This window comes from Musa acuminata, chromosome BXJ2-2 (assembly GCF_036884655.1).
Source record: "Musa acuminata AAA Group cultivar baxijiao chromosome BXJ2-2, Cavendish_Baxijiao_AAA, whole genome shotgun sequence".
NCBI classification, from domain to species: Eukaryota; Viridiplantae; Streptophyta; class Magnoliopsida; order Zingiberales; family Musaceae; genus Musa; species Musa acuminata.
The window spans coordinates 31,448,793-31,473,816 of record NC_088339.1 but is presented as its reverse complement, the minus strand read 5'-3'; the positions used below and the strand labels follow the sequence as shown (position 1 = coordinate 31,473,816).

The window sequence follows — 25,024 nt, the reverse complement described above, 5'->3', positions numbered from 1 at the left end:
CGGACCATTCCTATCTTCTCTTAAATCTTTCTTATTTGACTCCATAGATGATGGATGCGAAGGAGTGCAATAAAGCTCTCCACGGAGAGTTTTCTTTCCTTTCTATAAAGGTGATTTGTTTTTTGTTGATATTTTTTTAATCCAAAATTGATGTCCTTCACTTGTTGAATGATTGGCTTCTATAAGCCAATCATTTCGTTTGCCTGTGCAAACTTTGGTGGGCCAAAACTTTACGATATGGACTATGTGATTTGTCACAGAATATTCAAAAAGACTCGAGCCTATGTTCTAGCCGACCTCTGGGAAAACCAAAGGACGTCCATACGATAGGGGAAATCTGTCACTCGACATGTGACATTTACATGGCAATACAGGGTAAGATCCGGTCAACAGTTATGTCATATTGACTTCGTCAAAAACAATAGAGAGGGACATCACCATTATTGGTGATCAGATCTGTTGTCTACCGCGGCGCCTATATCATCATCTAATTTAAGATAGAAGAAAATACCACATTAAAGTTGCAATCAAATAGCGTCCATACATCACAAGCCTTTGTCGCTGCTTGTACACACAAGTTATTAACTGTCCAATGACTACCACCACCACACACCACTATAACAGGTGGCATACCCGCAATAGGTAGAACCCACGTGCATCATGAAGCTGCAGATTCCAAAGATGTGGACGATCATGCTTGTTGACTCAAACCCAAAGACGAACAAGGAAAGATAGACCGAAATCGGAGCCACGAAAGAACAACACCAGGGAACAGATGACGGGGAAGACGGTGAGCTCCAATACGAATGGAATCAAGTCCTTCGACTTCGCCTTCTGCCAGCCATATATCTGTAGGTAGATGTTGCAGGTGAACGCCACCAGAAAAGACAGCATCGCCATCGCAAACGACGAGCGGGCAAAGAAGTATTTCGTTGGGATTATACGACGGAACTGCTGCTCCTTGTACGGTGACATGGCGAGGGATAAGAACAACACCAGAGATGTGGCGGCGCATGACAACCCAATCACGTAAAAATGTGAGAAGACCGTAAAAGCTGCCCTACCGAAGTAAACCGGGTTGCCGGTCGCTGGGTCCTTATCGCCGGGGATGGAGAAGCTCGACGCGAACACTACAGCAGCGACAAGCCCTGAACACGTCCTGCCCGTTTCCATTAGTTGACCCTTGCAACTCTTGAGCATCTCCCGGTGACTCTCAGTAAACATCTCTTCTGCGGTCATCTCTTGCGCGTTCCGACTGTACACTAATTCCTTAGGAACCATATCTCTCACCGTCTGCATTCAAATGTCAGAAAACGATCAAATTTAGCAGGCAACTCTGAGAATATAATTATTTATTTGTAGTTAATGAAGTCAGGGACTTGACCTCAAACCATCTTAATTCATCTTGCATCTGTAGAGCATCTTGGTTATGCTCGGGGGCAGTTGCCGAAGCCAAGTGCAGGATGGTTCTTCCGGTCCTTTTGTCGACGCGGGACAGTAGCCAGGATGGTAGTATGGGATTCTTCCCCCGAATCATCTCACGTATAGTTCTCACAATCTCTCGGTTACCATGCTCTATTGCTACTTGGAGAACGCTTCGGCCACGGGTGTCCAGGTACGTAGCTGCCTCCGGACACACTCGTAAGATGGTACTGACGAACTCGGGAATGCCCATTTGTGCACCCAAGATCAAGGGTGGCTCGTTCCATCTTCTGGTAGACGCAGCTGGTGTGTTAAGTTGATCTTGTCCCTCACCTCTTTCTCGAAAGCCTGCCGCAGGAGCTCCGCCGTCACCTTGTTTTCTTCCCAGCACGTAGAACTCCATGTTTCTCGGGTCGCGGGCTAAAAATTCGATGAGTTCCAAGGCTTTTCTATGGGTTCTCTTAATCTTCTCCAGATGTCGGGTTCGAGGGTACACTGCATAACGCATTGCATTTCCAAATTAACATCAGAAGAAGTCAGCGACATGATCATCCCATTTATGATTTTCCGAAAATAAGCTATGATTATCCATCATGTAAACTACTTGGTTTTGGAGAACTAAATTACAAGAAGCCTTTTCTATAGTACTTTCCTAATTTGCTAAAACTCGTAATGAAACAGTAGGACATGACTCTAAATATCATCAATGCACTGTTTGGGAACAATTACTCACAAGTCGTTAAAATGATGAAAAGAAACAGATGAACCCATTTGACTGCAAGGACAAAAAGGAATACATCAGCGTAGTGAAACAGAACATGGATGACTACAAAAATTGTAGACAGAGAAGCTAGTAGGAGTGCCTGGGATGACTAATCTGTCAACGAGAGTACAGCAGCAAGATGGAAATCTCGAACGAATTGTTCTCTGCCTCCCGAAATATTCGTGGTCATCTTGCTCTGTGGCTTCAGCTTGCTTGAGATTATATATATGTAAACGCCAAAGTTAGAAACAAATGAGAGAGACAATAGTGGACTATTGATATTGTGATGGAAAAGATGTTGATGATTTGAATCACATACACCGGCATCGTTGGAGCTTCCAGGTGCCTCCTCTTCATCTCTTTGACGTGTCCTGTGTGAGTCCTTCTCCAAAGGAATAACTGAAATGTAAGATCAAAATTTTAGGAGCATGTAAACTACTGGTATCAAAACGCTTGATGTTTATGTTTCATCATAAGTATATTTTTCTTAGGACAATTATAATTTTACTTCACATCGAAAATAAAAAAAATAAATATTAAATTTTATTTATAGGGATTTGATGAGTATATTATTATTAATTTGAGCTTAGCTATTCAGATGAATGGTCCAAGTTTAATGAAGTTAATAAGTCAATTATCCTTTTAGATCGGATTGTAATATATATATATATATATATATATATATATATACAAAAAGTAATTCACCTAAAAAATAATTAGTAATTGATTTCTATCACGCCCCTCTATTTTATCCTCCTATTCTAATTAATTTCGTTTCAAATTTGTTGAAATGATTCACTAAGCCAGTTTGGATGAGTGAACTGGTCAACCTTGTGTCGCTTGCTCTCCTCCTCCTTCTCGTCTCCTCCTCGAAGAAGAAAGAACAGGGACGAAAGGGTGACGACAAAAGGGCGAATTGAGGGAAGAAGCAGGAGACAAGTGAAAGAATAAAGAACAGAGATCAAATCAGACAAAACCATATAATAAATCCGAAAAATCAAGGGGGGTGGTGGGGGTGGGGTGTGGGAGGGCGAGGCGCTGGGGAAGTTGAAGGAAGAGGCTGGCAGCACTTACAGCCATAGAGGATGGACTCGAAGCAGCCCAGTACCATTTGGCTTCGGAATAACCCCGGAACGGTCACCATCAGCTGCAACGGGGTTACCGCCATAGTATTCCTCGACGTGATCAGCAATGGAAAACGCTCTGCAATCTCCAGTGCTAGCCCTGCGTCAACTTACTCACCTTCATCACAACAAAGATGCGGAAGCAGTATGATCCACATATAACACTTTAAATAAATAAGATAGAAACAAGATAAAACCAGCTGGCCTGAGCCAGACCAACCAAACCGGTGATGATGGCTAACCCGGCTCGTTGCCCATGATGGCGCAGTGCAGCATGGTGGCGCCGTCCTCCCTCCGATCGTACGGGGAGCCCTTCCCCTCGTCCACCAGGCACCAGAACATGTCATGATGCCCGTAGAACGCCGCTTTGTGAAGTGGTGTCTCCTGCTTCAGGTTCTGTTCTCCGATGAGATCTTCTCTCGTGTCGAACAGCTCCTTGGCCACCTCGCTGTTACCCACGGCGGCAGTGACATGAAGAGCCGTGTCGCCGTACAAATTCTTGGCCGCGAGGGTCTCCACTGGCATCTGCAAGATAATACTTTTGGCGAGGTCCGCCTTGTTGCAAGCTATGACGACGTGGAGCAAAGTGTCGTTCATGAGGTTCACAGGGCGACCAGGATCTTCTTCGGCTAGAGCCAAGAGTTCCTTGTGCTTCTTCTGACGGATGTGAGACTTCACCGTGAGAAAATGTTTCCTGTTGAGCTCGTGCGGTGGATCAGCATCCTCCGTGCCGTCCTGAATGGAATCCGTATGGGCAAGAGAGGGATCCCCCATATATGGTGCGCACAACTCGTTCGTACGCCTTCGCCTCCTGATTTCCACTGCGAAACTAAAGCAACCTGAAGGCCTGCCTTAACAAGCAGACTAGCTGATCCTTTTGGCTCTCATCCATCGTCGTACACTTCCTTCCCCCTTGGTTTTTGTAGATCATATTCATAGCAAGTCTACGGAGTTGAGAACCCATTGGGGAGTCTCCGATTCTTGTTGTCCACCCGGATTACGGCAACATCTTTTTTTCCGTCTCTTTGTTGAATCTTCTGCTCTCGACGTCGTCAACAGCAACATGCATTTGTTGTAGCTCCAAATCACGTTATCCTCGAGTGGGTGTCTTTAGGTGTCTATTTCTTTAATGGCGAGCCAAAAGAATTTTATTATTCAGATACGATTTAGTCTCACGTCTAGTGACAATAAGATAACTCGCCGAAAGGGAACATGATGACATGATGATGAATATTGGAAGATAAATGTCACGGTTGGAAAGAGAAAGGCTACCAAACATTTCTCACTACCATTAATATTGACAATGACATGAAAACGATCCAAAAGAAAACAAGAAAATAGTAAATGTCGATGACGAAACAACCGTTGAATCGTTTGCCGTCTCAATTATAGTAATAACAAAGAACTTCGTTTCTCAAGGTAGAGTTGTCACGACAGATAGGTTTCTGGCGAGGGATTTACTCATTTAGTTTGACCTTCTGCTCTTCTATGATGCTCAAGATGAGATTTGTTCGTAATAGGGTGATCTGAGATTAGTACAGTCCCATTTAGAAGAACCCAAGGACTGCAGTTGTCAATTGCATGGTACACATTAGAAAGAAAACAGAACTCTTCCCATTGCTCTGTTTGTTCTTCTTCTTCGTTTCTATTATTGGCATTTGAGTTTCTTTTGTTTTTTTTGTTTTTTGTTAATGATGGATGATGAACAGAAGCACATATGTTATGATTTTTTATGATTGCAAACGAGAGCACAAGATATTTAGCATAGTCAAATTTCAAATCAAAAAAGTCAAAATACGTCCAATTCATAGTAGTCTCGAAATAAATGCGAGTACAATTCAGGAATTATCAGAATTTAATACCACACACAAACACACGCAAGAGTTCTACTGGCACAGACCACGAAGCCGAGGAAGTATGCCTGACATTAACGCTTATTGACTCAACACCAAATACGACGGAAAAAAGACGGACCAAAATTGGCACCACGGTAGAGGAGCACAACCAAGCAGACAGTGGGGAAGACGGTAAGCTCCAGTACCAGTTGAAGGATGTCCCTCGTAAGTGTTTTCTGCCCGCCATATATCTGTAGGAAGATGTTGCATGTGAAGGCCAGCAGCAAAGCCGTCAGCGCCAACCCAAACGAGAAGCAAGCGAAGAAGTACTTGGTGGGGATGGCACGGCGGAACTGCTGCTCCTTGTAAGGCGAGATGACGAGGGACAAGAACAACACCAGAGACGTGGCGGCGCACGACAACCCGATCACGTACGCATGCGTGAACACCTTAAAGGGTAGCCTGTTGAAGTACTCAGGGTTGCCGGTTTTGGAATTCTTCTCGCCCGGGATGGAGAAGCTGGACGCGAAGACCACCGCCGCTACGAGGCCTGAACATGTCTTGCCCATCTCCATTAGCCGATTCTTGCAGTCCTTAAACATCTCTTTGTGACTCTCGGTAAAGATCTCCCGCGCTGTCTTCTCGGCCGCGTTTCGACTGTACACGAGCTCCCTAGGCACCATCTCTTTCACCATCTGCATGCATACGATTAATTAACGATCACATGGAATTCTACAATGACAAATATTTCTCTTATGAGACATATGATCGAACATTGGGAGTACGTGACCTCAAACCATCGTATCTCATCTTGCATTTGGACTGCATCGTCTCCGGTATCACCGACCGTCTCAGAAGCAAAATGCAGGATGGTGTTTCTGGTTTTAGAGTCGATGTTGGACAACAACCAGGATGGTAAAATGGGGTTGTCTCCCTGGGTCATCCTACCGATAGTTTCTACATTCTCTCGGTTCCCAGATTCTATCGCCACTTGGAGAACATTTCTGCCCTTCGTGTCCAGGTAGGTTGCTGACTGTGGGCACACTTCCAGGATCTTGCGGACGAAATCATGAAGGCCCATTTGTGCACCTAAGATCAAGGGTGGTTCGTTCCATCTCTCTTCCGAGCTAGGTGACAGTGCCTTGAACACTTTCTCCACACTCTGAGCCGCCTCTTTGATTGCAATTGAGACCGGTGTTTCCGATTCCTTCGACAATAATTTGTAGAGCTTATCGGTCATCCCGTCAATGAGCTCTTTCACTACAGCTGGGGCTTCCGTATCCTTTTTTTGGGCATCACCTTCGTGTACAGACTCCGGTGGACCAAGCTTACCAAATTGGTCGTCAAGCGCTTCTGAAGTACTTGTTGCAACTTTGGGGGGAACTTTTCCACGCACAAAGAACACGAAGAATCCTTCTTTGGCTAAGTATTCGATAAGGTGCATAGTTTCTGTATGGTTCTTCTTCTTCCACTCCAGACGTTGGACTCTCGGCGACACTGCACCCATGCATGCATTTCAATTATCATTAATCATGTAACGTAAAAACCTAACATAAATTATTTTAATTTTTTTAAGCGATTCATCATTTGCTAAGAAAAGTATAGGTGTGTAAGAACTGTTAACTCACATTGCCTTATAATGTTATAAACAAATCGCTGAATCCAGCCAGCTGCAGGACAAAATGCATGCACAAATCAATGTTATCCTACATTTAATAACCGTAACATGATAGATTAAGAACGTTTCACTTTACGATGGATGTTATTAGCAAGTAGCGAACGAGTACCTGGGATGTTGGTCAACTCCAACAGGTCAAAGAGAGTGCTGTAGTTTGATGGGAATTTTGAGCGAAAAGCCCTCGGTGAGTTATCGTCTTGTGCTACTCCAATGCTCTTGAGATTACATGTGCATGCCACAGAGAGAACCGAATCAGAGAGCTAAACGTCAACGATTCACTCATGATTCGAAGCAATGCCATGTAAAAAGTCATTCATGCATAAGCCACATACAGATCTATTGAGTGCCACCTCTTCATCCCTTTTGTTCATTTTACTCGAGTCCTCTTCCAAAGGAATCCCTGAAATGTAAAACCAAAGAGCTCTACGAATATTCTTATGCACATTTTAATTGATTTTTTAGCCTCATCGTAGATGAGAATTATTGCTGTATGTACAGAAAAAGGAGTAGAGGAGGGTAGCACTCACATTCGTAGATGAAGGAGTCGAGGGCCCCAAGAACTACTTGGCTTCGGAATGCCTCTGGAATAGTCACCAACAGCTGCAGCGGAGTCAGGGCGCGCTCATTCCGGGATTCGATCTGAGATGGATATTCCTTTGCAATCTCCAAGGCGAGTACTGCAGGCGTACCGATATGCTAATTGAAGTTGAACTGTGTACATGGGAAAGAGGATGTAGCGATAGTTACCCGGCGCATTGCCCATGATGGCACAGTGCAGCATGGTGGCGCCGTCCTCCCTCCGGGCTTCCGCTGAGCTGTTCTTTTCCACCAGCAGCCAGAACATGTCCCTCTGCCCGTATAGGGCCGCCTTATGTAGCGGTATCTCCTGCTTCCCGTTCCGCACATGAACGAGAACTGGCACCCTGCGGATCAGCTCCGAGGCCACTTCTTTGTCGTCCATGGCTGCAGCCACGTGAAGCGCCGTGTCGCCGTTGTAGTTGTAGGCCTCGAGAATGTCATTTGATGATATTTTGGCGATGAGGAGGACGGCGAGCTTGGACTTCTTGCAGGCGATGACGACGCTGAGCAGCGGGTCGTTCATGAGGTTCACGTGGTTATTCTGCTCCACTAGACGCAGGAGTTCGTTCACGTCCACGTTCTCACGGTGGATGAGCGAGTTCAGTCGTTGGAAGCGTGCCACGTCCAGGACATGCGGTGGCTCCTCTGATCCACCATCACCTGCGCCTTTCCCGGAGCCAGACGGCTGTTTCTCTCCTTTTGTCCCTGATCCGGCGCCTACATCATCAGCCAGCGTCGGCTTTTGGGTGCTGGAAGGAGCCGCCATATCCGTAACACGTCGAAGGGAGCCGCTCCTTTCGCTACGTTCTCACCAACCACTAAATATATAATGGCCACGGGGAGGAGGAGACGAGGTGATGAAGTTGGTCCCCATCGACCGACAGACGCCACCTTCCTCATTACCAGTTGATCGAGTAGCTTTGCTTCTCAATGGGTAATAGCTTCAGATTCTCTACTCGAGCTTTCATAGATCGCTATGTTAGGTAACTCTTCCGACGGAATTAAAGTACAAAAAGCCGATTCTCCCCAACGTGTCTTTGTTCTTTCGTTCCCTATACAAAAGCAAAAATAGGCAAATGCGATGGCTTTTGTTAAATTAAGCTGCAGTCTTTGAATAAATCGTAAAAGAAAAAGGAGAACTGCACACACTTCACTTTATCTTTCACTCGTGTTTGTCAAGCTTACATAAAGAACAGGCGTCTCAATTTAAGCTACTTTAAATTTCTTCCCAAACCTGCCATTTTCTTTTTTTTATTTATCATCTTATTTTAAAATTTTTAAAAAAATCTATCTACGAATAGACCTAAATATCTTTCCTTCGTCCCTTCTTCTCCTCATCACAGACGATAACAAGTGATGGTAGCATATCGAACAGACATAAATTCTCTTTTTATCATCTTCTTCTTTTATAGCATTCTTCTTTTTTCTGGTCTTTCAACGATTATAAATTATAAAATTATATTATACTGTTTGAAAGGGTTACTTCTTTTATTAATATCTATCCATTCAAATTTTAAAAACAACTTATTTAGCATGACATCTTGCGACCTTCGCTATTTATTTCATAAATCTTCATCTCAAGTAGTCAACATTTATATATTATGCATCTGAAAAGAAACCTTTTTGGGTGGTATAAAGAAATCCAATTAACAATTTATCAAAATCATTCTTGTCGTTGATAAAAGTTACGGAATTCAACACATCACGTACTGTCCCGACATCATGCTGCAGATTGGAAGGTGTGGACAATGATCGCAATAACTACTGACTCAACGCCAAAGGCGAGCAAAAGATGGACCAAAACTCGAGCCACGATAGAGCAACACGATAACACAGACGAATGGAAAGACCATGAGCTCGAGCAAGAGCGGAATCAAGTCCTTCCTCTCAGATCTCTGCCCGCCATAGATTTGCAGAAAGATGTTGCAGGTGAACGACACCAGGAAAGCCATCAGCGCCACCCCAAATGATAAGCAGGCAAAGAAGTATTTGGCCGGGATGGCACGGCGGAACTGCTGCTGTTTGTAAGGCGATATGACGAGGGATAAGAACAACACCAGAGACGTAGCGGCGCTTGACAGCCCAATCACGTACGCGTGTGAGAAGATCTTAAAAGGCAGTCTGTTGAAGTAGACTGGGTTTCCGGTTGCTGGATCCTTCTCGCCGGGGATGGAGAAGCTCGACGCAAAGACCACGGCCGCCACAAGGCTCGAACATGTCTTGCCCATCTCCATTAGTTGATCCTTGCAGTTCTTGAGCATATCTTGGTGACTCTCCGTAAATATCTCCTGTGCTGTCTTCTGTCTCTCGTTTCGATAGTTCACTAGTTCTTTAGGAACCATGTGTCTCACCGTCTGCAACCAAGTGCCAGTCAAAAACAGAGGAGGTTTTCGATAGATGAATCAAAGCAAGGTTAATGAAGTTAGCAACTGGACCTCAAACCATCTTAGTTCATCTTGCATTTGCATCGCGTCTTGGTAAGTATCAGGGCCTTTCGCCGATGCAAAATGCAGGATGGTTCCTCCGGTGGTTCCATCGACGCAGGACAGTAGCCAGGACGGCAGAATGGGATTGTGCCCCTCGGTCATCTCGCGTATGGTTTCTACGATCTCCAGGTTACCATGCTCGATCGCAACCTGGAGAACGCTTCTCCCTTTGGTGTCCAAGTAGGTTGCAGCCTGTGGAGACACCTTTAAGATCGTCCTGACGTACTCGGGAAGGCCCATTTGGGCTCCCAAGATCAATGGTGGTTCGTTCCATCTAGCAGACTCAGGCGACAGTGCCCCTATGGCGTCCTGCATGCACTTACGCAGCTCCTCTTCTGTGACTCTGTCATCGCCGTGCGACGCGAATCTGAAAAACTTTTCCGCAAACGCAATGACCAGCTGATCTCGTCGCCCTCCTCTTTCTCGGTGTCGTTCGCCAGTGGCTTCTGCTGGGTGTTCAAAACCTTCTATAGCCACCCCATCGGTTCCCTGGCTGAAGAAATCCACGTATTCTTCTTTGTGGACTAAATACTCGATAAGTTGCAAAGCTGCTCTGTGGGTTCTCTTTATCCCCTCCAGACGTCGGATTCTTGGGGATACTGCATAATGCATTGCATTGCAATCACAATAACATCAGAAGAGGCCAACAAATCAATGCTGCAGTCAAGTCGATCTTTGGGAACGGTCACTCACGTTGCATTAAAATGTTGAAAAGAAGCAGTTGAATCCATCTGGCTGCATATATAGATAAAAAGCATAAATCAGTGTAATCCAATTACAATAATGGATCCAGAACCGTGAGAAATGAGTGGTACCTGGAATGTACATCAATTCCAATAGGTCGAAGAGAGGTCTGTATTGAGATGGGAATTTTGAACGAATTCTTCTCGGCCTCTCCAAATCTTCATAGTCATCTTCTTCTATTTCTTCTGTGACGACCGCTCGCTTGAGATTACATACATGTGTGCACCAAAGTCAGAATAGCATTACTCATAACTTCAATCTATCATGTGAAGTCAAATCATTCATTCGGAAACACATACATCCGTGCTTTTAGGTGCTTCTTCATCTCCATCACGAGTCTTGGGAGAGTCCTCTTCCAAAGGAATCACTGGAATATGCCGTCAAAACCAAAAAACAAAAAAGAAAACAGAGTGGCGAAAGGAAAAGAGCATGAAAATTGAAGAGGAGGGATTGCTCTTACATCTGAAGAGAAAGGATTCAAGGGAGCCAAGCGCCATCTGACTTCGGAATAACCCGGGAATGGTCACCATTAGCTGCAACGGCGCCACCGCATCAGCATTCCGTGACGTGATCAGCTCTGGATATTGCCTTGCAATTTCCAATGCAAGCGCTACATGAAGCTAAATTTTGATGAGAAGCTAAGTCGATAGAGTCACGCCAAGTATTCTGTGGGTTATTGGTGTTGAACTTACACGGCGCATTACCCATGATGGCACAATGCAGCACGGTGGCTCCATCCTCCCTCCGGTCCTTGAAGCAGTCGTTGTCCCCCTCAATGAGGCACCAGAACATGTCCCGCTGCCCGTACAGCGCCGCTTTGTGCAGCGGCGTCTCCAGCTTCAAGTTCCGCTCCCTGATGATTTCTTTGTTGTTGCGGACCAGCTCAGTGGCCACCTCGCAGTCACCCACGGCGGCAGCGACGTGAAGCGGTGTGTCGCCGTTCCAACTTTTGGCCTTGAGGTGAACCGCCCCCATCTGCCCGATGAGACTTTTGGCGAGGTCGGTCTTCCCACAAGCGATGACGATGTGGAGCAAAGTGTCTTCCATGAGGTTCACTCTGCGATCGGGATTACTTTTGACCAGATCCAAGAGTTTGTCGTTCCTTCCATGACGAATGTGAGACTTCACCATGCGGAAGTACCGCTGGTCGAGCTTGTGCGGGGGTTCCTTCGTCTCTTTTCTGCTCTCATCAATAAAATCCAAAGAGGGCTCGTTCCCACTTTCCGGAAACACGGAAGAGGTCAAGCCGTTGGGAGTTCCCATAGCGCCACTGGATGACCGTATGCACGCCTCCACCTCCACCTCCACCTCCTTCTGCTGTTGCTGCTGGAGGCCTCCCTTTATATTGATGATGGGCAGGAGATCAAGCCATCGTTCCTCAAATCTCGGTTGATTAGCTTTGCCTCTTCTTGTGGGCTAGCGTGGGATTGCACTGCAATTGAGTACCTTCCTACCTCAAAAGTGGCAACAGATAGCCACTGACCCACCTCTTCTGGTTTAAGGAAATAAAACAATAACAATCATAACCATTAATGCCCATTGCCTGCAGCCAAAAACACTGAATTAATCGATCACCCACCAGATCTTCGAGTTTAATTTTGTCAACCCAGTAATCCATCTCATTCATTCATCTATTCGCATCAAGTTCTCTAGATTGTGGATGAACTGTGTTGCACAACTTTAAACTTGGGACAAATCTTGTCGTCTTCCATCCCCACAAAGGAATGGTGTGGCTGCTGCTTAAAGATGGAGGACATGGACGTACAATCTCGATTTGAAGACAGAGACGGTGTGTGAGAGAATGAAGAACAGACATGCATGCTTGCGTTAATCATTTTCATTGCTATCTTTTCCTTTTTCTTTTGTTCTTTCCCTTCCTTTTAGGATGATTTATGTTTGCGTGAAGAATACGCATCTCAATAATTTTCCCTCCCCCTTTGAAAAAGAAAAGAATTGTAGTTCACTTTGAAAAAGAACAAAAAAAAAAAGAATTACAGTTAATTAAAGCTTCGCTTTGTCGTGCGCACTTTAGCTGATTTAAGGTTGCTAATAATAGACGTCCTCCTAATTTTCATCCAACTTCAACTTTGATTAACAGGATCGAGTAATAATACAAGTTTCAAACGCTTGATTGATTAACACATTATTACATAAGTAATAACTCTCAAGTTTAAGTTCACATATATATTATTTAATATAATAATTATTTTAATTTTTTCAAGAAATATTAGATGTTTGACTGTCATGATGTTAAAAATTATAATAAATCACTCGAGCATATACTTAACTTTCGACGATATCTTCCTCTATATTCTATAATTTTTTTATAATTTTGATTTAAAATTATGTATGTTGAGATATCACAATGGTAAGTATAGTTATTACGTAGTTTATAGATTCACCCTGTTATTTCCTTCTTGCATCTTCATTTAGGAAACTGTCTTTAATCATATCTATGGTTAGAGTCCCCTCTGGCGTGGAGTTACAAATAGTCACCACATACGTTTCCCAACTTTCTGGTAAAGAGCTGAGAAGTAATAATCCCTGCATCTCATCATCTATATTCATTTTCATAGCAACCAACTTGTTTGCAAGACTCTGAAATAGGCTTATGTGCTCAATAATGTTACCACCATCTTTATACTTCAAATTTACAAGCCTTCTGAGGAGAGAAATTCTATTTCCCACTGTCTTTTTCGCAAAGAGGTTTTCTAACCTTTGCAATAGAGCAAATCTTCCATCAGACGCCTCCAAGTGGAATAATTTGATGAGTTCAATTTAATCATACCATCTGACTGCTCCATTTCAATCACACAAGAAAACTAGCACCAAACAGATTGATTTATTGCTCTGATACCACTTGTTGGGAAGAAACCTGTTAATGCGGAATAATTCTTTTCCCTCTTTGTGTATCAAAATAGGTTCCTCATCAAAATACCAACTTGATATCAAAATGCTAATATCAATCAGCACAGCATAAACAATAGAGCAATAAATCAATCACACAGTGAGACCAAATCTTTTTAACGTGAAAAACCCAATGTGGGAAAAACCACGGGACCGTAGTCCACCTCAAACTTCCACTATCAATAATAATGATAACAGGTTTACAGTAGAACTTCTCTAGAATAACTAGAGGATCAAAATAACATCAAGATCATAGATCTTGGCTCAAGGATAGCATATCTTCATCACGTAGGATGGATCTCCTCAAAAAAAGATTTCTAGGTCTCACATAGTGGATATCGTAAGAAAGTACCTTAGAGAGGGTAAACTGCAGATCAACGCCGTTAGGATTGTAGAGTTTGCTGCAAGGATTCTCCACATAAAATTTGGGCCGAAACTTAAGCAGAAAAACTCAGAAACCTTACTTTCTCTCTCTATTTCTCTCTCCTCTTTTTTCTCAGCATGCCGCTGGACGCTGTAATCTCACTGTGCGCGCACACACACACCCTGCACGCTGCCCAATTTTGCCCTTTCTCTCTTACTGATTTGGGCTCAATAGACCCAATTGTCCAAACCCACGTATGGGCTGGACCCAACATGTCAAAACTCACACCTCACAGCATAGAGACAAAAACTGAGTCAACGCCAGAAAGAACCGAAAGACGGAAAAAAAATAGGTGCACACGAAAGGGAAGACGATGAGCTCCAGTAGGAGTATAATCAAGTCCTTCGACTCCGATCTCTGTCCGCCACAGATTTGCAAGTAGATGTTGCAGGTGAATGCCACCAGAAAAGCCGGCAGCACGATCCCAAATGACAAGCAGGCGAAGAAGTACTTGACTGGGATGGCACGGCGGAACTGCTGCTCCTTGTAAGGCGCGACGAGGAGGGATAGGAACAACACCAGAGATGTAGCGGCGCTTGACAACCCAATCACGAACGTGTGCGAGAAGATCCGAAAAGGTAGCCTGTCGAAATAGACCGGGTTTCCGGTTGCCGGATCCTTCTCGCCGGGGATGGATAAGGTCGACGCGAACACCACGGCGGCCAGAAGCCCTGAGCATGTCTGGCCCATCCCCACCAGTTGTTCCTTGCACGCCTTAGCCATCTCTTTGTGACTCTCACTAAACATCTCTTGTGCTGTCTTTTCTGCATCGTTTCGGTAGCTATTAGCACATCATGCGAGTGCTAATTAATTTGCTGAACCAAAAAGGAAAATTAACGTAGGTATTAGCTAGCAACTCGACCTCAAACCGTATCAGTTCATCTTGTATCTGTACTGCAGCTTGGTCATCACCAGGGCCTTTGGTGGAAGCAAAATGCAGGATGGTAGGATGGGGCAGTTCCCCTGCGTCATCTCACGTATAGTTTCCACGATCTCTAGGTTACCGTTCTCTATAGCCACCAGGAGAACGCTTCTCCCCTTGGTGTCCAGGTATGCTGCTGCCTGCGGACATACTAGCAAGATCGACCTGACGAACTCAGGAAGACCCATTTGTGCACCCAAGATCAGGGGCGGCTCGTCACATCTTCTAATTGTGGATTCACCGGACACTTCCTCCATCGACTCCTTCATGCTCTTCTTGAGCTCTTTTGCTGCTGCTTCGTGATTGGCATCCATGTGCGACATATACATAAATAGCTTTTCCGCAAACCTATCAAAGTCTTGATCTCGGTTCCCTCCTCCATTTACTCCTTGGCCTTCACCAGCGTCCGTGGACGGAGGAGACTGTCCTGTTGCAGAACTGGTGATGTCTCCAACAAGAAGACTTTCCTCCTTGCCTTTTTGTCTTCCCTTGGAATAGAACTCCATGTGCTCTGGATGATAGGCTAAGAACTCGATCAGTTCCAAGGTTTCCTTGTGGGTTTCCTTTTGCTTCTCCAGACGTTCGATCATAGGGAACACTGCATGATGCATTGCAATTCCAATAACATTAATTGGAAAAGGACAACAGGTCTAAACATCATGCATCCATCCACGAACAATGACTTACATTGCTTTAGAATGCGGAAAAGCAACAAATGAACCCATCTGGCTGCATCAACAGAAGCATGAATCAGTGTAGTCCTGTCATCCAACAATAAGATCCAGGTAAGAAATGTAAATAGAGAAGCTCGTAGGAGTGAGTACCTGGGATGAACATCAATTCCAACAGGTCAAAGAGACTGCTGTAGTGAGATGGGAATTTCGAAATAAACGTTTTGGGGGACAGAAGAGACACAACTTTTCGCTTGACATATTTTGCACCTCCCTTATTACGTACATGTAGACGCCAACGTCAGAAACAATAGAAGGAAATAATCTTCGAGCAAGGACAAATCATATATGAGATGAAAAGAAATATGCTAAGAGGATAGTCTCATATTACTAATAATTGAAAGAGTCTAATTACATATACTAAATTTGATCGATAATATAAAAATTTTAAGTTTCTAGATTGAATTGATGTATGACGTATGACCAATATACATTAACCCTAACTAGAATATGACTCAAACTCATGATTTATAAAAAAAATTATATAATATTCCAGCCACTGAATGTAGATGAGTCATACCACTGGGTAGATGTCGATGTGTGAACCGTATCGTAAAGTTAAAAAATATATGAACTGGAAGTTTGAACCCTTCAAAGAAGAGAAAGACTTAAAAAGGATAGTTCATTCATGATTGAAAGAATTGAGTTACATATATTAAGTTTAAACCTTTATGAATATGTGAAAGACTTTAAAAACCCATATTCATATGTGAGATGAATAGAAATATCCTAAAAGGGTAATTCGTTAACCCTAACCAGAATGACTCCGACTCGTATTACAAAAATTTCTAACACATGGTAGATCAAACTTTGTATTGTCTAGTTTGAGGAAAAAACTTCTCTTAGATTTTGTAATAAATATTATTGACAAGTACTAGAAATGATGCTATCGACCTCATGAACTATATCCATGCCATCAAGCAAAATAAAATGATTCATCCGGAAGCACATACTTCACCAGCGCTCGAGTCCGTAGGTTGCTCTTCATCTACTACACGTGGCTTGCTGGAGTCCTCTTCGTATGGAATCACTGTAACATTCCAATCAAAGTATACAGCCGTGAAGTTTCAAGAGCTAGCATGCATATTGGTGTGCTTTTATTTGATGTAGCAAGCCTTAGTTACCATAACTTCATGCTGTGATTGTTTTATGGTGAAGTAAATCCTCGAAATTACATTACGACGGATGTATCGATCCGCTTGCACTCACGCTTATAAATTACGGCCTCGAAGGTCCCAAGATTCGTTTGGCTTCGGAATAACCCCGGAATGGTCACCATCAACTGCAGCGGAGTCACCGCAGCATCATTCCTCGACATGATCAGCTGTGGATATTTCTTTGCAATCTTCAGTGCTAAAGCTACATTACAATTCAACTATGTAAACATATTTCTAGAAATCAAGAAAGGAGCTATATATGACTATGGCTTCCTGGAATTGATGACAACTCACCCGGCGCGCTACCCATGATGGCACAGGGCAGCACGGTGGCGCCGTCCTCCCTCCGCTCGTCCGGGCCGTGCGGCCCCATTTCCGCCAGGTACCAGAACATCGTCTCTTGCCCGTACAGCGCCGCTTTGTGCAGCGGTGTCTCCTGCTTCTTGTTCCGTGCACTGACGAGACCTGAGTTCTTGCGGAGCAACGCCTCGGCCACGTCGAGGTCACCCACGGTGGCCGCGACATGGAGAGCCGTGTTGTCGTGGTAATTAGCGTACCACAGCGGTCCGGGCTTCTCCGCGGGCATGCTTTGAATCAGCCGTTTGGCGAGGTCGGTTTTCTTGCATGCGATGACGACGTTGAGCACAGGGTCCTCCATGAGGTTGAGTGGAGGATCCTTCTTCATGGCTAGGCGTAATAGATCCTCGTCCGTCTCCTGCTGAATCAGAGACGTCACGGTGCCAAAGTAATCCACGTCGAAGACAGTTGGTGGTCTATTCTCGTCGTCACAGTTATCTGTTGCGATGGCCGATTGACGGGATGTTGGATCCATGGCTACGTCTGTAACCTTCACGGACCCTTGGTGGTGTTAGATGAGCACCTGAAGCCCTCCCTTTATATGATGGCTAGGAAGGAGATCAAGTGATCATCGACCGACGTGCCTACGCCTCCTTGCCCTTTTTCATTTGATCGGCTTTGCTTCTCGTTGGGAGTCAAGTGTCGGATTCTGCGTACGGTAATTAATATGCGTGAATTGACAATTGCTTATATTGTCTCCTATTTGAATACTTTAGAAAAAGGTATGCATGGTTGGTTTTATTAATTGATGTAGCTGCCTCCACAAAATATATGATGATTGGTTTTCAGGAGTAGTGTTATCTTTATATGATGATTGATAGCTGCCTCCGAACCTCCAAGCTCGTCTGAAGAACAAACTTTACCAAATCAGATTCTCCTTGCGGTGTCTCTTTATCTTATTTTTATCCTTTTGTATATTTCTAGTTTGTATGTAGAATAAACGTACATATTGTCGTGACACTTCTGTTTTTCTAATGACCTTTAGTATGTATCTCTTAGTCCTTTGTCACTTTGAGATCGAATAGGTGGAGAACATGATGGCTTTTGCTAATATATGTAATCGGCTGGCTTTGTTCTCTCTCTAAACAGCAAACGCATCCGCTTGTCCTGTGCTTAAGTCTGATTCAAGCTTGTCAAAGTAGAAACATTCTCCCGACCCTAAAAGCTTGTCATCTCCTTTACACTGGATGGGGGAGAAATCCACCGCCGCCAATCGCAGCTCGCCACGCGATGGGACCCACGATGAGGTTGCAATCATCCAAGTCTAACGGTGGTGATAAATTTATATGGAAATATTCGGCCCATTGTACAATATTTTCTTTGGCTTGGCTTTGTATAAAGATTCAGTTGATCAAGCTCGGTAAGTTTGACCTTCTTTATGCATCAAGAGTGGTGATCAAGGCTCGAGTTTCAGCAGACTTCATCTCGAAGCTAGCATTGCTGCACTAGGCTAGTGAGGAAGTCCAACCAGTGTGGACACTCTTTGTCGATGGCTCGACAACAGCGGAAGGGGGAGGCACTAGACTTGTTCTCAAGGGTTTGGACACGTAAGTCTACAAGTAGGTCATCTGCTTTGGGCTCAAGATATCCTACGAGACAGAGTACGAGGCCCTTCTATCTAAGCTTAGGCTAGTAAGGAAGCTAGGCATCTCAGAGTTGGCTGCTGACAACAACTCATAGTTGGTGGTGAATCAAGTTCGAGGAGACATTGAAGCGCGAGACGAGGTGATGGCGAGATACCTTGCCAAGTATGGAAGCTAATCTCCTATTTTGTGAAGTTCAAGGTCTTCTAGGTACCTCAAGAGGAGAATGCCTAGGCCAACGTTCTAGCAGGGCTCACCTCAGCTCAACTAGCAAAGGATGGGTGAAGTCAAGTCAGGTCAAAACTCTGCTGGTGAGAAGCATCGACATTTTGCAAGTCTCTCGTATTTAGGATAAGCCCTCATGGATGGACAACATCTTACGGTACAAAAGGGACGATGTACTCTCAACCAACCTAGCATCGGTGAGGCGAGTCAAGTACTATCAGTCGTGGTATTACATAATGAATGATCGTTTGTATCATAGGTCCATCAACCAATCGCTCATTAGGTGCCTTGCTTCTTGGGAGGCGGAGCGCATCTTGGCCGAGGTGCATTAGGAAATGTGTGGGAGCACATCGACAGCTGAATACTCACCTTTAGAGTCTTATGTTAAGGGTACTATTGGCTAACGCTAAGAAATTATGCAATCGCCTATACCTAGAGATGCGATAGGTACTTGAGGCACACCCATATCTAGCAATAGTTGTTAATACATCTTAACTTTATAGACTATTGTTGGCCCTTTAGTAGGTGGGGAATGGACCTCCTTGAGCCTTTTCTCTCAACCTTCGAGCAATGATTATTTATCATAGTTGGAGTGGACTACTTCATGAAGTAGGTTAAGGTCGAGTCGCTCACCACCATCGTCGAGAGACAAGTCAAATGATTCATGTAGAGGAACATCATTACTCAGTTTGACATCTCAAGGACAATTATCATCGACAATAGGATGCAATTCAACAACCATAAGTTCAAGGTCTTTTGTTGATCCTTCGAGATTTAGCTATAGTTCAGTTCGATGGCCAATTCGTAGACCAATAGCATAGTTGAAGTGATGAATCGAGCCATACTCAAGGGACTGAAGAGGTGAGTAGCCGATGCAAAAGGCACTTGACCCTAGGAGTTGCCTAACATCTTTTGGGCTTCTCGGATCACTCCAAATACTAGGTCGGGGGAGTCAATGTTCAACGTAGTATTTGGTGCTAAGGTACTTCCAAGTCGTTTGGAAGGATGGTTCCCAATCGATCAAGTACCTCCGAGGGATGCTAATCATCCCTTTCGTGAAAGAGATATACTCGATACAGTCCTTCCAAGGGACCTATCGAGGGAAGTCCTCGACCCCCTTCCAAGGAACCAACCATCCATCCCTCGGAGGTACTTACTCCAATGGCCTTCCCTCAATCGAGTCAGGGAGGTCGATCATCTTCATCGAGGCGAACGAGTCCGGCTTGTGCTTGCATAGATCCCGAACATGGTTCAGTTGCGACAGCTTCCAGCTCGGCTCCCTGATGCCGCGAAGACCTCATGGTGATCCCAATCACTACTCAACACATGGTCACCAGATCAGCATGCGAGGCAAGACCCAAGCAACATGACAACTACATAAGCACAAGGATATTAGTGAACCCAAAGGAATATTCTACTCATTCGTCGAATTATCGGATGTTGAGATGATGGATCTCAGTAACATCAAGGGCCACCAGTTGTCGAGTGGTGCTGATGTCAACTTGGCATAAAAATATGACTGATGTGCGGGACTGATGAGATGTATAGTACCGGGATATACCATGTCACCGAATTCTGAACGAGTATTTTCCACGTACAAATCCTGAGATTATTATATCATTAGGTTAGGCGAGGCACAATCGGCTCAGCCTTTTTTATTACAATTTGTCCACACAATAATAAAGAAACCAAATAAAACTAGGACTGGTTGCAACTCAAGCACGAGAACATCTTCTCAACCAAGGATCGCTTCCCCTTCGGGCCCACCGCATCCTTTGTTGGGTTCACCACCACAACGTGCGAGCCGTCGTCCCCATCCTTCCGGCATCTTTCGCATTCCTCTAAGAACGTTTTGAAGGCGTCCTGCACGTACTGAGCACCCTCGGCCACGGTCATGTTCTCCACCAGCCTGCGTGGATAAATGTCCTTGACATAATCACCATTCAGCGAAGCTCCTAATTGCACCAGCTCTGTTTGGAACTCTGATAGCTTTGCAGTTTCAGCAGCACCCGTTGGCCGAAGCTTCTTCGGCTCCGGCAACGTCTCTTCAATCCGCACACAGAAACACATTAGGCCGGAGTACAGTTACTGTAACTCGAAGAGTTGATTACTTCACGAACCTGGGCAGTCGGTTCTTGGCGTAGTCCGTGTGAGGACTGTCTCAAATGTCCCAGCCCACGCATCCCTCTTGGTCAAGAACTCCTTCAGATTGAAGAGCTTCTTCACGGTCGCAGGGATGGATGAGTGCTCGAATTCGGATGCAGGGTATGGCCCGGATGGCCTATGGATCACTGGAAGAGGGAGATGATGATGAGCATGAGTCGTAAAGGTTGATGCAAATCAATCTCGTTTTACCTGTGCCGGGCTCGATCCACGGGGAGATGAAAAGGGCGGGGACGCGAACACCGAGGCGATCGAACTTGAAGTAGAATGGTTCAGGTCCCGCAATGTCGTCCGGGCTCGGAACCCCCACAGGCGTAGGGACATGGTCGAAGAAGCCGCCGTGCTCGTCGTAGGTGATGATGAACAATATCTCGTTCCACTGAGGGCTCGACCGCAGCGCCTCGTAGATCTCCTTCACGAGCTTCTGCCCTTGGGAGACGTCGTGGGAGGGATGATCGTCGTTTCCTGGCAGGATCTTGAGGTCGAAGTAGCGCTGCTCGATGACCACGTAGTTGGGCAGCTTCCCTTTCTTGCAGTGATCCTTAAACGCCATATCAAATTGATGGAAGTTGCCCACATATTTCAACCTCCTGAGGTTTCTGTTGTCATGATGAACATCCAACGTTATGGAGAGAAAGCTAAACTACATTGTGGGGGAACTGTGAGCATCTACGCTGCAGATGGTGTGCAGGTGAAATGTCGCATCCATGAACGACCTGCGGCTCTAAATCTTTAACGGAATCGATTATGCGTTGTTTGGTATATTTGTGTAGTTGTAATAAGTTTCGAATCCACGTCATAATTATACTTATGAATTTAAAATATTTAATCCCATTAATATAATTTTTTTTAAAAAAATAATTATATAAAATTATCTTTTTAATTTTTTTATAACATTTTAATATTTCACTTTATATATATTTATATTTATATATTTCAATATAATTTTTGAAAATATAAGATCCAAAATACTAAAAATAACTAATTACAGAAGGTAATCTATTATAACTAACCCTTAATAGATAGGTTTGTTAAGTTTGTTTGACGTCTATACTTCAATTGGAGAAAAATTGCAATCTAAACAAACCTGTTTCCGTAAAAGATCGGAAAACGAAGAATTGAGGGAGAGTAGCGCACCTGTAGAAGAGAGTGGAAGGAGGATACTGGTAGTAGATGCCGAAGGAGAAGCCGGCCTCGTCGAGGGAGTCGAAGATGGTCCTCTGCGGCAGGCCTTCTGCAAGCTTCATGGTGTCGTTGCTGGTGAGCCCATAAGACGTCGCCGAGTGCACGTAGAGCCGGTTCGGCTGCGTCGAGGTCGGAACCGACGCGAACCACCGGTCGCAGACAGCGAACTCCCTCACCAGGCTCTCGTACACCGGGACCGCCGCCGGCCTGAACCCGTTCATCACGGTGGAGGACATCCCCGGTTTCTCCTTCTCCGCCTGCTGCGCGAAGCCGTTCATGGGTGGGTGCACCACGCCGGGAGGGGTGATGGGGGTGGCTCCGGCGGAGAAGGGGACACCGTAGACCTGCTCATAGATGGCCTGGATGGAGTGGCCGGGGTCGGGGTCGACGTACTCGGATTGGTCGCCAAAGTAGACACGGCGGGAGTTGGAGTCGGCGGTGGAGAGGGGATTGTAGTGTTCGCGATCGTTGCTGACGCCATCGATGGCTGGGTTGATGGATTTCATCCAGCCGAGCATGTGGTCAAAGGAGCGGTTCTCCTGCACCAGCACCACCACCGTCTTTATGCGCCCCACCGGAACCGAGTCCTCCACCGACATGTTGCCCCTTTTCTTCTTCTTTGCTTCTCTTACAGAAGGATGCAACGAGGGGGTGACTTGGTGAGATTTTAGAGAAAGAAAGAGAGAGAAATACAATATATATATATCAATAGAGAGAGAGAGAGAGAGAGAGAGAGAGAGAGAGAGAGAGAGCAGAGGGAAGGGAGGCTCCGTGTATTAGGTGACAGATGAGAGGGTCCTTTCAAGGAAGAAAAGATAAGGGAAGAGAAAGATAGGAAGGCAAGAAAACAAGACGGCCATCCGCTTTGGTAACACGCCAAACATGTGTTGTTCTGTTTGTTAAAAGCGTATGTCATGCGATCAAAGCACATTGTTTTCAACAGCATATTTCCTCGGTGTTTTGAAACACCGATGCTAAGTTTGTACGTTGAACGGACTCTGGCAGAGGCAATAAACTTCCTTTGTCATAATACATAGGCAACCCACAGTAGATGAGAATTGCCGCCGGTCGTGCGCTTGCTGATGACTGCACTCTTTGCCTCTCGCGAAGCGTTGGCAATGCGTGCACCGAACCTATAGTTTTGGGCCCATACTTGTACCTGTGACCCACTGTCATTCTCATTGTATTGGCCATTGCTTGTTGAGATGGCAACTCAGTTGATCCAAATCCAGTAACGTCTGTACCTTATTCTTCAGGGAGAAGTAGAGCACACGGCAGTGTAATTTTTTGCACCATGTAAGCTTGAGTTGCTGCTGTTTGTAATGGAATTAAAATGATATATGGTTGCTTTAGTGCTGCCTAATGGAAAATTTTGGGCCGCCAAGCAATGTCAAGAGAGAAGGAAGTGCAAGACATGGCAACAGAGATGCACGCAGCCTTTCGTGATACTCCGTTTATGTCTGCTTCATCACATTGCAGAAGGAAAAGAGTTGTCACTGCTTCGTCATCTCTGAGTTCGGATTCGTCGCTGAGTAGATGGCAAACAACAAGTCGATCTGCAACGTCAGTTGCCATTCGCAGGTGGCAACCGCATGCCTGTTCATCATAAGCTTGCAATCTTAAAATTCGACCAGTTGCGTGACTTGTCATTCTATAGATGATCCTCCTCTCGTGCTGTGAACCACTGAACCAAACTAATGGCACCTCCTGCCTCACCAATCGTTGTTTTGAATCCTGTACTGAAGACCTAATAAACGCTTAGATTTTGCCAAGAATAAGCAGAGCGGAAATTGTCACAAGTTTAGCTGTACGGTCTGAAGAAGTCAACTATTTTCTTGAATTCAAATGCATGAGCCGAAAACATCGTTGAACTTAAGGATATGCATTTAGACAATACATCGGAGATTCATAAGCTATTTGCAGATCGAATAACTTAGTCAAACCCATTGACACCGATGCATGACGAGTGATATAACGAAATCAATGTATGTACTGCGACTTCGTTCTCTGAATCGAAGGAAATGGGAGGCGCGAAGGAGGGACCATCAAACGTTGCTTACGATCTATGACTTTTACTTTCGTGCCGTTGATAAGTCGAAGTCGCAAGCTGACCACTTCCAACAACAATGTAATCTGGATGTAAATACATGATTAACAGGACCTAAATTGCACAAGTGCAAGGGTTTTCACCCACCTCTTTTTGCAGCCTCTTCCTCGTACGAGAGAAGGGTTTCTGGTGAAACAGAGAGGAGAGGAGGGAAGGAAGAGAAGAAGAAAAGAAGAAAGGGAGAAGGCTTCGGCTGTGAGAACGGAGGAGAAGAAAGAGAAGAAGAAGAAACAGATCAGAGGGACATGGTTTCGGCGTGCAGAGGAGAAAGAAGAAAGAGAAGAAGAAAATTAAAGAAAAAATTATAAAAAATATATTGAGGACTTGATTTGGTTTCAAATGAATTGAGATCAATTTCATGAAAATTATATTATGTATGATTTTAATTTTTTATTAATTAGATTTATGTTTTGAATTATAGATTGTTGAATCCTGATATGGCTAGTTAATTGGGTATTTATGTTGTGAAGGAAATAAAAGGAGGAAAACTATTATATTGAAAAGCAAGAAAAGAAAAATGTAAGATTAGAATATATTTGTATCGGTTATAGTAAATACCTGATGGCTTCGTCTAGTTTGTTTTTCAAAGTATTAATACATGTGTTTGAAATTTGTATGTGCATATGATGTAC

The 25,024-nt window shown here is 44.6% G+C and overlaps 6 protein-coding genes across 9 annotated transcripts; all 6 read right to left on the bottom strand.

Moving 5' to 3' along the window:
- Positions 1 to 498: 498 nt before the first annotated feature.
- LOC103975224 (uncharacterized) lies at positions 499 to 4,393 on the bottom strand. Of its 4 annotated transcripts, none has more exons than XM_065096791.1 (8): positions 3,552 to 4,393; positions 3,260 to 3,409; positions 2,505 to 2,584; positions 2,286 to 2,397; positions 2,156 to 2,197; positions 1,385 to 1,917; positions 1,065 to 1,293; positions 499 to 960 (listed from the first exon to the last, which is right to left on the bottom strand). In XM_065096791.1, exons 1-8 carry the CDS (start codon positions 4,081 to 4,083, stop codon positions 692 to 694), a joined length of 1,947 nt encoding a protein of 648 aa, XP_064952863.1. In that variant the 5' UTR covers positions 4,084 to 4,393; the 3' UTR covers positions 499 to 691. The 4 variants fall into 4 exon arrangements, with proteins under 4 accessions (XP_064952863.1, XP_064952864.1, XP_009388404.2 ...); XM_065096792.1 differs by having other exon boundaries at positions 499 to 954; XM_009390129.3 differs by having other exon boundaries at positions 499 to 1,293.
- Positions 4,394 to 5,082: 689 nt separating this feature from the next.
- Positions 5,083 to 8,183, bottom strand: LOC135606052 (uncharacterized). The gene is made up of 7 exons (XM_065096794.1): positions 7,570 to 8,183; positions 7,350 to 7,499; positions 7,155 to 7,222; positions 6,932 to 7,037; positions 6,773 to 6,814; positions 5,935 to 6,641; positions 5,083 to 5,839 (listed from the first exon to the last, which is right to left on the bottom strand). The coding sequence occupies exons 1-7, from the start codon at positions 8,165 to 8,167 to the stop codon at positions 5,252 to 5,254; spliced, it is 2,259 nt and encodes a 752-aa protein (XP_064952866.1). The 5' UTR covers positions 8,168 to 8,183; the 3' UTR covers positions 5,083 to 5,251.
- An 893-nt stretch (positions 8,184 to 9,076) lies between these two features.
- LOC103975199 (uncharacterized) lies at positions 9,077 to 12,271 on the bottom strand. The gene is made up of 7 exons (XM_018822329.2): positions 11,324 to 12,271; positions 11,092 to 11,241; positions 10,931 to 10,998; positions 10,703 to 10,832; positions 10,581 to 10,622; positions 9,837 to 10,486; positions 9,077 to 9,755 (listed from the first exon to the last, which is right to left on the bottom strand). The coding sequence occupies exons 1-7, from the start codon at positions 11,892 to 11,894 to the stop codon at positions 9,171 to 9,173; spliced, it is 2,196 nt and encodes a 731-aa protein (XP_018677874.2). The 5' UTR covers positions 11,895 to 12,271; the 3' UTR covers positions 9,077 to 9,170.
- Positions 12,272 to 14,184: 1,913 nt separating this feature from the next.
- On the bottom strand, positions 14,185 to 14,685 carry LOC135604855 (uncharacterized). Its single transcript, XM_065094510.1, has one exon. It carries the CDS (start codon positions 14,683 to 14,685, stop codon positions 14,185 to 14,187), a length of 501 nt encoding a protein of 166 aa, XP_064950582.1.
- LOC108951177 (uncharacterized) lies at positions 14,539 to 17,619 on the bottom strand. The gene is made up of 4 exons (XM_065094718.1): positions 17,067 to 17,619; positions 15,709 to 16,974; positions 15,572 to 15,613; positions 14,539 to 15,482 (listed from the first exon to the last, which is right to left on the bottom strand). Exons 1-2 carry the CDS (start codon positions 17,602 to 17,604, stop codon positions 16,787 to 16,789), a joined length of 726 nt encoding a protein of 241 aa, XP_064950790.1. The 5' UTR covers positions 17,605 to 17,619; the 3' UTR covers positions 14,539 to 15,482; positions 15,572 to 15,613; positions 15,709 to 16,786.
- A 2,883-nt stretch (positions 17,620 to 20,502) lies between these two features.
- Positions 20,503 to 23,013, bottom strand: LOC103975225 (non-specific phospholipase C4). Its single transcript, XM_009390132.3, has 4 exons — positions 22,238 to 23,013; positions 21,293 to 21,699; positions 21,058 to 21,228; positions 20,503 to 20,982 (listed from the first exon to the last, which is right to left on the bottom strand). Exons 1-4 carry the CDS (start codon positions 22,882 to 22,884, stop codon positions 20,636 to 20,638), a joined length of 1,572 nt encoding a protein of 523 aa, XP_009388407.2. The 5' UTR covers positions 22,885 to 23,013; the 3' UTR covers positions 20,503 to 20,635.
- Positions 23,014 to 25,024: the final 2,011 nt, after the last annotated feature.

Bases quoted from the DNA above. Each gene is read 5' to 3' on its own strand.
- LOC135604855 (XM_065094510.1), bottom strand. From the start codon at position 14,685: ATGGCTAAGGCGTGCAAGGAACAACTGGTGGGGATGGGCCAGACATGC.
- LOC103975199 (XM_018822329.2), bottom strand. From the start codon at position 11,894: ATGGGAACTCCCAACGGCTTGACCTCTTCCGTGTTTCCGGAAAGTGGG. The intron at 10,999-11,091 runs GTAAGAGCAATC...GGCATATTCCAG, and splicing joins TGAATCCTTTCTCTTCAGAT to TGATTCCTTTGGAAGAGGAC. The intron at 10,623-10,702 runs GTACCACTCATT...CTATATATGCAG, and splicing joins GGAATTGATGTACATTCCAG to CCAGATGGATTCAACTGCTT.
- LOC135606052 (XM_065096794.1), bottom strand. From the start codon at position 8,167: ATGGCGGCTCCTTCCAGCACCCAAAAGCCGACGCTGGCTGATGATGTA. The intron at 7,500-7,569 runs GTAACTATCGCT...GTACGCCTGCAG, and splicing joins CATCATGGGCAATGCGCCGG to TACTCGCCTTGGAGATTGCA. The intron at 5,840-5,934 runs GTCACGTACTCC...GTATGCATGCAG, and splicing joins ATGAGATACGATGGTTTGAG to ATGGTGAAAGAGATGGTGCC.
- LOC108951177 (XM_065094718.1), bottom strand. From the start codon at position 17,604: ATGGATCCAACATCCCGTCAATCGGCCATCGCAACAGATAACTGTGAC. The intron at 16,975-17,066 runs GTGAGTTGTCAT...ATTGTAATGTAG, and splicing joins CATCATGGGTAGCGCGCCGG to CTTTAGCACTGAAGATTGCA.
- LOC103975225 (XM_009390132.3), bottom strand. From the start codon at position 22,884: ATGTCGGTGGAGGACTCGGTTCCGGTGGGGCGCATAAAGACGGTGGTG. The intron at 21,700-22,237 runs GTGCGCTACTCT...TCATGACAACAG, and splicing joins CCTTCCACTCTCTTCTACAG to AAACCTCAGGAGGTTGAAAT. The intron at 21,229-21,292 runs GTAAAACGAGAT...TCCCTCTTCCAG, and splicing joins GTGGATCGAGCCCGGCACAG to TGATCCATAGGCCATCCGGG.
- LOC103975224 (XM_009390129.3), bottom strand. From the start codon at position 4,083: ATGGGGGATCCCTCTCTTGCCCATACGGATTCCATTCAGGACGGCACG. The intron at 2,585-3,259 runs GTAAGTGCTGCC...CTTACATTTCAG, and splicing joins CGAGTCCATCCTCTATGGCT to TTATTCCTTTGGAGAAGGAC. The intron at 1,294-1,384 runs GTCAAGTCCCTG...ATTTGAATGCAG, and splicing joins ATGAATTAAGATGGTTTGAG to ACGGTGAGAGATATGGTTCC.